This window comes from Alligator sinensis, unplaced genomic scaffold (assembly GCF_000455745.1).
Source record: "Alligator sinensis unplaced genomic scaffold, ASM45574v1 scaffold73_1, whole genome shotgun sequence".
NCBI classification, from domain to species: Eukaryota; Metazoa; Chordata; order Crocodylia; family Alligatoridae; genus Alligator; species Alligator sinensis.
The window spans coordinates 4,153,077-4,164,425 of record NW_005841838.1 but is presented as its reverse complement, the minus strand read 5'-3'; the positions used below and the strand labels follow the sequence as shown (position 1 = coordinate 4,164,425).

The 11,349-nt window shown below is 43.8% G+C and overlaps 1 protein-coding gene across 1 annotated transcript in view; it reads left to right on the top strand.

Moving 5' to 3' along the window:
- LOC102383324 overlaps nucleotides 1-11,349 on the top strand; it is a 186,712-nt gene that overhangs the window by 114,470 nt on the left and 60,893 nt on the right. Inside the window, exons 37-41 of the mRNA XM_014519708.2 lie at nucleotides 1,648-1,841; nucleotides 3,232-3,534; nucleotides 4,452-4,681; nucleotides 6,328-6,489; nucleotides 6,702-6,779. Of these exons, the coding sequence (XP_014375194.2) occupies nucleotides 1,648-1,841; nucleotides 3,232-3,534; nucleotides 4,452-4,681; nucleotides 6,328-6,489; nucleotides 6,702-6,779 (967 nt within the window). The remainder of the gene's footprint in view (nucleotides 1-1,647; nucleotides 1,842-3,231; nucleotides 3,535-4,451; nucleotides 4,682-6,327; nucleotides 6,490-6,701; nucleotides 6,780-11,349) is intronic.

Here is an 11,349-nt window from a genome sequence, read left to right as displayed (position 1 = left end):
ACTCTTTCCTGCCTATGCAGGGGGTCGGACTTGATGATCTATTGAGGTCCCTTCCCACCCTAGCATCTATGAATTGAATTTGGAAACTCAAAGCTTGTGAAAAGTGCCACAGGATTTTTAAAGTTTGTTTTGCATTTTATCCAAAGGGAAGTGATTTTGCTTACCCTGGTGCAACTCCACTGAAATCAGTGGTATTATCTCATTTTCATGATATACTGTAAATAGGATTAGAATCAGGCTCAAAATCTCCACCACTATGCCTGGGGCCACTGCTCCTGCTTGCTGAATTGCTCTGACGACTACAACAACAGTTGGGTTTTTTCCTAGCGGGCTTTCATCCAAATACTAGCCTAGCCTGTTGCTGTTAAGAAGCACTTTGTGGTTACCAGCTAGAAACTGTCACTTATTCCAGTTAAAAATAAATATTTGCTTATTTTAAAATAACATTTTTACATTTATTTAGCTACTTATGTTTATGTAATTGAAGAGTTTTCTGCATCTCCTCTGTAATGGAAGTTTATGATTTGTTTAGTTTTTTTCCCATCATTTTCAGTGATCTGCTAGTAAAGCATATGATGGAATGATGCATATTTACGTGAGTTTTTCCTTAAAAATAGCCAGTTTTTCCATGTTCTCAGCTATTAGGACAAAGCAGTTATATTTGGCTTTGGATTCCATTACTGCAGCTTCCAAGAACCTCACAATCATGAATGTATTTAATAGCCCTAGGGAAATGCTATGGTTCCCATATTACACAAAGGCAGACTAAGTGCCTTGCCCAAGATAGCACAGGAAGCCTGAGGCAGTGCATGTAATTGAACTGAAGACTCCCGCATGCCAGAATAGGCTAACCATTGGGCCACCCATTCTCCTCTTGGAAGGCATAAGGCCCAAGCCTTAATCCAATTTCATTGTAAGTGGAGTTGTACCTGAGTAGGGGCTAAGTATTAAGGATGCATCATGATTATCAGTAGTTCTCAAACCTTTCCCACCAAAGAGAGGTAAAAACCATTACCCAAAGTCAGCGTAAGTTACGGGCAAGTAGAAAGAGTTCCATTAATATTCTTTACTTCCTGGATCATGCTGCTATAATTAGCTAGTTTAATAAATTGACTTTTTTTTCAGAATTGACTCCCACTAAGCCACTTCAAAAGCTTTCTAGATATTTCAGGCTAAGCTTTCACTTTTGTTAACTTCTACCCATGCAAACAGCCTCTCCTAGTATGTGCACATTGGGTGTGCTAAGCAGTTAGTTAGCGTGGGTTTGCCAAATGGATTCAACAGCCAGTACAAGTGAGGATACATATGCAGGTGTTGCTTGAGTTTTGTTTGCAATTCCAACTACTGAGGAAACCTCTAGACTTCTTTCTAGTGAGAGGTCACAAAATCTGCTCTAAGCAAATGAGAACAAGGGTGCTCACTTATGAGGGCTTATATTCACCAAAATGTAAGCAAAGCAAAGGTCTCCTCTTTAACTTGCTGCATAGATCTGTTACGCCTAAGTATACACTTAGTATGCAGTATGCATAGTATGCACTAGACAGCCAAATGCAGCATGGACCAGTCAGTTTTCCCTTATATTAACAAACAGGTAGATTGACGTAAAACACTGACACTATTGGTCGTTTGTTTCCTTCTCATTTTTAGACTTTTGATATCTTCTCAGATGAAGCTAAATGAAAACAGGTTGTGTTTGGACTTCATGGGAGCTAAGGAACAGAAAGTTGGTCTTGTTATGTCTGTAAATGGAAAAATGCAACACAATGTTGCTGCCTGGAAGGCTGTACCCCAGCTTCTTTCTCTTAATGGATCCCTGAAACGCAAGAACAACATTCATGAGGGTACTTTCTTCCTTTCATGTTTTGCTTTAAGAGGATAGTTAACTTCTGCTCATTCTAATAGAATAAAAGCCTTAGTGTGTCTGTCTGTCCATAACGCTTTATTTGCACTCTGATTGGTTGTCTTGGCAACCAATCGCAGTGCTGACTAAAGCAACCAATCGGAGTGCTCTTCACAGACAGACACACATGGGAGAGCACTGCAGTGGCGGCAGAGACTGAGGGGCCAGAGTGGGAGGCAAGGCCAGCACCGCTGGTCTCATTTCCCCACCCTGCTCCTTGGAGGCAGCGGCAGCGCGGGGTGCTGGCGGCACAGCACTGGCCTCACCCCCCTGCTTTGGCCTCACTGCCACGTCCAAGGGGTGGCCATGCCTCACCCTCCTGGTGGACAGACAGGACCGGGGGATGGGGGAGGCCCACGGGGCCGGAGGCAGAGCGGCAGCATCACGGGGCACTGGGTGGTAGTGCTCCATCCCCACCCGCCCTTCCTCACCCCCCTGTCACTCATCACGGGCAATTTGCTAGTTTATACTTTTTACAAGCTTAATGAATCTCCCGGTATGGTGTCTCAGTGCATTTAGAACAGAAATATTAACCCAATCCAGAAAATGCAAGCTTAGTATTTTGGAGGGTGGGAAGTTATGTTATAATCTAAACCCAGTGACAGATATTTCCATTTTTTAATTGAAAATGGCTTTTCAATAAAATATTTTTTTTTTTACTAAAAATGTTTCCATTTTGCTTGAAAATATTTGTGTTTTTATTTTGAAAATACCATTTTGAACTGTTTTCAGTCTTAAAATGTAACACTATTCTCTGACAAAAACATGAAAACATTTGAAGCTACTTTGATAGAGACAACAAATGTTTTTGCTGATGATGTTTGTGGTAAAAAACAAAAACAAAAAACCTCCCAGATCAATTCTCCTCAAAGAGCTGGGCCAGCTGGTCGCGGAGTTTGTTCTGTTCTGGGCTGTTTTGTAGAGTACAGTAGGGCCCTGCACAGCTCTGCGGGAAATTGTGCTCATGGGGACATGCCCATCCACTCTCTTTACCAGAACAGTACACTGAGGCTTGTGGGCTATGTACATTCCCTCTGTAAGTTCCCCTTGGGTGGTATGTCTTATGCAGTTCAGGGCCTTGAACCCACAAGCAGTTTTGTAAATAAAAAGCCTTTTGCTGTATAGCAGTTGCCTCAGGAAATCAAATTAAAATTACTTCTACTAGCAGAGCGACTAAGCTACATAATCTATTAAAGCCAATGAACATGCATTTAATTCCTGTCTCTCTTCACTGTGCGTGTTGGTTTGTACATTGCCTGTCAGAGCTGTTTTTCTCTTCTGTGAATTTCCCCTTCCAAAGGGCAGTTATCATTTCTTCCTGCCCATCACAGGTAACATTAGTGTGATGATCAGCAAAGCTCTGTACTGGTTCCATCTCCGGAATAGGAATGTGTTTGGAAACACCAACCTGCACAATATCACTTTCACCATGAGTCAAAACGGAAGCCAGGCAATCCCAGCAGAGGCAAAGCTGAAAGGACACCTGGAGCTCAGTCAAGGAATCAAAAGAGGCCTAGCCAGCTTCCAGGTGGATGAGAGAGCTCTCTGTGTAGATGTTTCTAATGTTCTGAGTCAGGAACAGAGAGGGCTCACTGGGACTCTCACACACAACATCAGCTCTTTACAAAATGCAGGTATGAAGAAAACTCTGGCTTGCTCAAATTGTTGTGTCACCTTGATATGACTGGGTGCAACCCCAGAGAACTTGAGGCTGGTTGCATTGTATTCACATACACCAGGGTAAAACTTGACCTCAGCACCATTCTTATCAAAATTCAAAAGAACATAAATAATGTACATGAGGCATGTCTGTTAGACTTATCTGAACTGTTTTATAAAGATCTATTTATATTTTCTGCGTTATTCTCCCTGATAAATGCATGTGAATTGGATCATCTGAGCCGCATTTTAGAACATGTTTTCCCTGGGGACAAGGCTGAATTATTTCTCGAATGACCGTCATTGCCTTTCAATGAGTCACCTGCAGATTAAGATGTTGCACACATTGAAAGTCTTTTCTAAAATATGGTTTTCAGTACCTTCCTACTGGTAGAATGCTCCTGCCCCTTGACTCTTGAATAGGCTACTTTGAAAGTTTCCAGCAGTAGAATGGTTGAAGCATGTACAATATGCAGTGGCTCCTAGCAATCAGGATTCTCTCAGATAGCTCAACGTACGGATTCTGAAGGATTATGAGGAATGTAAGAGTTGATCAGAAGGGTTTATTCCTTTATTTAGGAAAGCAGATCCTTTGATATACAGAAGTATGTACCAAATCCAAGTAACATACCTTAATTTATGCTTGCTAATAATGTTAATACCATAGAGATGTCATTCTCACTAATCCCTGCTGTAAATGCTCAGCAAAAGCTGTAGCTCCCCTGATATATAGTAATGTTAGAAAAAGCTAGTTTGCTGTTATGAACAAAATTGAAATGCTCTCAGTTTCTCTATTTATGAAATTGTATACACAATTGTCATTTAACAGTATTTAAAATTATTTCTCCTTTACAGTATTGTGCTTCATGTTCTTCTTTGGCATTTTCCATAGGCTTTCCCAGAGATGGCACCGTTACTGCCACATATTACCATGTCACGACCAACCGCACTTGTACTATAGCCCTACAGGGTGGCAGTAAAAGGATTACTGCTACATTTGCAGTTCAGAGACTTACCTTAGAGTCTCCTAAATCCCAACTAACTGTGAGTTTGAAGCACAATGTCACAGAGCTAAGAAAACATGGCATCCCTTTTACTGTAGAAGGTGCCTGCTATTACCAGGTAAGAAGAGTTGTGTCTCAGAACCATGTATAGTGGTTGTTGATGGTCTTTGTGTGCTGCTACCCTCAGTAGTATATAGGGGCTGCAGTTTAATGGATACGCTATACTGGTTTATTGACAAAAAATTCTGCACAGATTTTAGTTACACTTTACATCAATCATCTCAAATCTGGACTAGATTTAAAATAAATGAGAATTGGTGCTATGTTCAATTCTGGATTTATGGCAAGTGTCCTCTTGCCTCAGAGCAGGAGTCTTGCCCATTTTATTTCTTGCCTGTCCAGAAGAATGAAGCAAACAGGCAAGCCCTGGATTAATGGAGCAGTATTGCATGCTGGGTTGTATTAACAGCAGTGTCACTTGCAAATCAAGGGAGTGATTCTTCTGCTGTATTCAGCACTACTGAGGCCTCACCTGGAGTACTATGTCCAGTTTTGGGCTCCAAACTTCAAGAAGGATATTTTGGAAAAGAAGGATATTGTGGATATTTTGGAAAAAGTCCAGTGCAGAACAACAAAAATGATCAGGGGTCTGGGAGACGAGACTTATGAAGAAAGACTGAATGAGCTAGGGTTATGTATTCTGTAGAAGAAAACACTGTGGGAAGATTTGATAAGTCTTAAAATACCTGAAGCATGATTGCAGAGGGGATGGAGATGGGCTTTTATCTGTGGCTGTAGGGGACAAGACTAGTTGTAACAGCCTCAAGCTACAGCCAGGGGCATTTAAGTTGGAGATAAGGAGAAACTTTCTGACTCTGAGGGTGGTCAGGAATTGGAACAGGCTGCCTAGAGAAGTTATGGAATCTCTATTCATGGAAACTTTCAAAAGCAGGTTAGACAGACACTTGGCTCAGATGATTAGGCAAGGATAATCCTGTGTTGAGCAGAGGGCTGGGATAGATGACCTTGTGAGGTCCCTTCCAGTCTTACTTTCCTATGATTCCTATGTCAAGACAGTACCCATAGACCAAAGCACAGTTGGTGGATCTGATATGAAGTGGAGCCAAAATTGACTGACATTGCTGTTTAACTTCTCCTCTAAAGTCTAGACAAAGGCTTAATATCACTTTCTTTTCATTTATGACCATGAACCTCCTCTCCTGTATAGTATTGCCTAATCCAGTGTTGTACTAAACATAATTCTGCAAATTCCCAGCTTTTTCATAGACTTTTTGCACCTTAGTTTACCCTTCTTTATGACAGGAAAATATATTAACCCCATTCTCCTGACACATGTTGAGAGGCCAGAATCACTAGTGACTATGATAAACTCAGATGCTATGATAAGTACTTGTAAAATAGATTTCCCTGCCCCAGTGTATTCTGTTGTTCCTCCTTCTCTCACTCACTGTTAGTGTAACTGTTATAATCAGTCAAGATGTAGGGACCTGTGCCTTAAGACTAGTGTTAAAAGGAGCCAAGGGTGTTTAGTACCCGGTAGGATCCAGCCCTTTGTAAAGATTCCTTCCTTAAAAGAAAGCCACACTGAGCAAGTGTGAGCAGTGTCCCTTCTACCAGTGACACTCATTGCAAAGGCAGTCAGGTTCTGTGCACATGAAAACACCTCCATGTTTCCCAGCTGCTAGTGTTTTAAAAACAGTGGTTGTCTGTTTCTTTCCCTGATTTGGTATGTCTTCTGGTCAGAACTTCAACAAAAAAATTGCTGCAGGAGTAAGTACCAGGATGGAGAAGGAGCAGTTCAAGGTTGAAGTGGAGAAGAAAAGCACCAGCAGCACTGTGAAAACTGCCCTTTTACTCCTCCATGACCTGAGAGGACTGATTAACATTTTGCCAACAGTAATACAGGTCAGTGAAAAATTCTTGCCATATGCTGTATGCAGTCTGTCTTACTGGTTTTCATCTGGTTGAGGTAAACCTATAAGTTTCAATTTACAGTAGTGGATTATATTTCCATAATCTTCTCCTTTGAGCAGCCTCTTAACTTTCTCATCTGTCTGTATTTCAGTCTGCTGCACTTGTTTCATTTTTACGAGCATTTTATGTTGCTCTGCCTGCAGGTCAACTGCAATGGAGAATCCACTTCTAATCAGCTTTCTGGCTACTGCAATGGGGAGGTTGCAAGACATCCGTTTGAGGTACAGGTTTCATTCTTAAAAGGGTGTCATCCATGATGTGCTGGTTTGAGGCTTCACTAAAACAGAAAGAGTCTAAGCTTTGGAGGATGGTATTGGCATAGAAATGGGTCCAAGTTAACAGGAGGTTCTATGCATACTCTCAGGTACCTTTACTTCCTTAATATCCCCAGGAAAATATGGATCTGAGCACTAGTTAACTGAAAACTTGACAAGTACATGTCAGTATTCTATCTTACCACAGATAGATGGGATATTTATTTTAAGACAGAAGCATCACCAAAACCCATATTCAAGCAGTATGTGTTTGCATCTCTGGTGCGTCCAAACACAGTTAATGTAAAGCATATAGCAAACATGAGGGAAGTTTATAAATTATGCAAGTGCTGTTTTGGAGGTGATATCCAAGTGTCATGCAGCAGACAAGTGCCATTGATTCAACTCAGAACTCAGCACAATGACTCATACCTGGGAAAATCACATGGCATCATGAGACATGGGGTACACAGAAAAAAAAGAGCAAAAGAGTCTGTGGCAACATGGGTATCCCCACTAGCCACAACTAGCCTCCCACTTGCCTTTGGGCATGCCACCCACCTGTCTCGTCCACCACACCTTGTTGGAATAATACGTTGTTAAATAAGTCGAGAGGCTGCCCATTACTGCACCCCCATATTTGGGGGTGTCCGCGGCTCCGTACCACCCCTACATTGTAACTCAAGCCTCGCAGATGGCATCCAGATGTTAATAGTCACACCGGCCCCACAGTAGGCTCCAGAACCCTCTCGGCAGGACCCTCCTTTGATCTCTCCGCTCAGGCGGCCTCCGCCGCTTTCATTCGGGCTCTTGAGCTCCTTGTAGCTGGCTCCCCTCTTGGGCGTGGTCCCCACTTGGGACCTTCGGCCACACACAGGCCCTGGCCTCACCTCCAAGGCCAGGCCGGGTCCCAGGCCCACAGCTCTGGGTGCCCCTTGCGGTGGGCACCTGGCCCTTTTGACCTTCTTGGTTCTGGCCCCAGCATGGGCCAGTCGAGGGGGCACCCTACCTCCAGCCTCACTAGCTCCACACTCTCTCTGGGTCCCCCTCCCTGGATGCAGGGAGATGGGGTGACTCACACCATGACTGGCGCTCCAGAGTCTCACAGGGGACTCTCACTCCCCCCCCTGGAGCAGCAGGTCATGGTGCTACCCTGAGATCTCACACTACACCCCCTCTGCTCGGGGCTCCACAACGTGCCCCGTCTACTCAGGGTCTCGGGGCTTCCCTCTTCGGGTGGGCTCAGGTGGCCATAGCCATGCCTAGCCCCCTCTACCTCCAATGTCCTGACCCACCCGAAGGTGGGAGCTGGGGTTAAGGTGCCCCGACTCGCCTTCCACTGGGGTGGTAACTGGCCTGGCATTTCTGGGGGGCTCCTGCACCACAAGGAGCCCCACCAGGCCACCCACTCCTGGCAGGGTGCAGTTTTAGTTTGTAAACTAAACCAGGAGCCTCCTATCCATCCCCAACAGCGCCTGCCCTGACCTCCAGCTGATACCAGCAGCCTTGTAGCCAGGCGACGTAGTTGCCTGCCTTCCAGCAGCAAAATGCCCTGTTTATACGGGCAGCCCTGGAGAGGGCCGCCCCTACTGGGCCCCCGCCAAGCTACTGGCTTCAGGCCCTTAAAGTGGCCGGCACAAGCAGTGCCCTGCCACAAAGTCTCATTGAGGTTACTAGATGAGGCCCAAAAATGTACCTTCTCTGTAAACTAAAAATGGAAAGTAATAAAAACTATCTCAGTAGAAGCTGGATTCTTCTGCTACCGAGAAACTAACCCAGAATGAACTGAACCTGACAGCACAAGTTGGGGGAAGCTGAGAAAAATGTCTATTCCAGAGAACATATGCATTGGTGCACTTATAAATTGCAGTGCAGTTTCTCTGAAGATATGTGTTAATGGCATTGTGGATGGACAGCCATTCAAATCAGAAATGAGGACTGCTTGGGCAAAAGAACTTGAACTGGACTGCAAGTTTAATCATACCATTCCAGCATGGAAACATGCTGGTATACCTGGCCAAAACTGGTTACGTGGTGCAGACCGGGTTGGAAATAGAATGGATCTGAGCCTAGAAATCCAGAGTGGAATACGCAGGGTGTCTGGAGTTGGGACTGTTTATAGAAAGAACTTCTCCAAAGTGGAACCTTGTCATTCACAGTCATTGTCCCATCTTTCAGGTGGAAAGGAACATGTCTCTACAGAAAAGAACATGTTTTACTGAACTGCAGTTTCTTCTCTGTGTTCCACGAAAGGCTTCTCACTTTCTCACCAATGCCTCAAACTGCAGGAAACTAACAAGCTGTGAGAATAACGACCACTCAGCAGCCCAACACACTTAGGGCAGAACTCTTTTTCACCTGGTGGATGGCAAGGGTGCAGCTTGCAACAAACTTTGAGTCACCTGATTAAATTAAATTTAATCATTTCATTCACTTCATTTCTAACAGTTTTTGTGAGATTTACCCCTTTGATCGTCAATATGTTGTATTATCTGAAAGCCACTCAGCATGTCAGCTTTGAGTGATAAGTGATTAATGGCTAACTTTTATAGCTGAAAAGTTTGTGGCTGACACTTAGAATATAAATGGGGAAGGGGCAGATAAAATGGTAACAGGACTAACACATTTTTAAGGTGGGTTGTCTCATGAATTGATACAGAAAGAAACATTTTGTTGGACAAGTCGCGTGTGCTTTCGAAATCATTTAATTTTCTTCACACTGGCTCCATTCATAAGAAAGAAAAGGTTTTTTAAGTCTCCTTATTCAGAGTACCTAAGGTTCATGCCTTTTTGTGGCACAGGCATTGTTGAATAAGGTAAAGACCTCGGTAACACCAGGTATAGTGTGAAGTCCTCACTGTGCTGCCCTTGGACTTTAATTTACAGCCTTCACCATCTTCTTTCCTTCTCCCAGAAAAAAGTACACCATGAAATCAGAGCCACTACAAAAGGAGGGTTTAATTGCTCAGAAGACCCCTGCAGGTGCTTTTGAGAAGCGGTATTTGCATCCCCAGTAGTATTGTTAGGATAAGAAACCTCTGGCATTTAAGCAGCGTTTACTAAGGTGGATTCCCATTTCAGGACAGGAAATACAAAGATTCTCTTTCATTGACACTATCATTTGGCTAGTTTATCAACTCATTGACATTACCACTGCTTAGTAGTTGCACTATGACTTCAATGAGAGAGTAAGTATCTGCGGATCTTTACATGTATCAGGTATCCAGGTTGTAGCTGTATTGGTCTAAAGGCAAAAGGAATCGGAACTCATGGTAGAGGTGAGATCTTTTATTAGACCAACTAGATATTTGCAAAAAAAAAGTCTTTATTTGCAAGCTTTCGAACACAAGTACCCTTCTTCAGGCATAGGAGAAAAGAGTGTAAAAGTTCTCCTAGGCAGAAATGAAAGTTTGTATTTCATAGGAGAGTTGAAAAGAGTGTGGTAAAATCTCCTATTTGGAACAGTTCATTTTATGCAGATTAGGCTCAGTCAAAAGCGTTTGCCTTGAAGTTGTTTGGTGGCAGGCAGGATGTAGAATCATATAATTTCATTTCATTGAAATGGAATCTTCATAATTTTGCAAGGAGGAAGCAAGTTTTACCACCTGAAACATGAGACCCTGCTCCTGCAGGGTATTTTGCATTAGCAAAGAGCCCAGAGATACTTCACCGCATAAGAAATTCCTGCCCAGAAGAGCATTCCACTTTTTTACTCTTGTGTGAAATATGAAACATCCTAACCAGAAGGAAATAAGACTAGATCCTGCCTGCCACCAAACAACTCATGGTACTCAGGAGAGGTTCCTGAAGACTGGAAGAGGGCCAATGTGGTGCCTACCTTCAAGAAAGAAGGAAGGAAGATCCAAGGAGCTACAGGCCAATCGGTTTGATCTCAATCCCTGGTAAGATCTTGGAAAAAATTATCAAAGAATCCATCAACAACAGGCTGACAGAAGGCGACATTAGCAGAAGCAAGTAACATCAAAGCAGCCTGAGTCCTCACTTGGCAAGAACATGTAGCTACAGAAAAAAGGAAAGACTAATGGGTCTAGAGCCTCTTACAGCCTCCATGGTTTCTACAGTGAGTTAAAATGTAACCCAACACAGTAGGGAGAGCAGGTCCCATGTGGTGGGAGCACTTTTCTGGGATACTGGCCCCAGGGGAGGTGCACCCAGGCCCAGGGTCAGTGAGGGTCTAGTCAGGGAACTTCTGGAGGGACTGGGCGTATTTAAATCAGCTGGTCCTGACGACCTCCACCCCAGAGTGCTGAGGGAATTAGCAGAGGTCATTGCAGGACCCCTGGCACGGCTTTACAAGCACTCGTGGTACTCTGGTATGGTGCCAGAGGACTGGAAAAGGGCCAATGTGGTTCCCATTTTCAAAAAAGGGAGAAAGGAGGACCCAGGAAACTATAGGCCAGTTAGTCTTACCTTGATCCTGGGTTTTTGAGAGAATTATCCTGGCACATGTCCATGAGGGGCCAGCAGGGGAGGTTATGCTTAGGGGCAACCAACACGGGTTCATTAGAGGCAGGGC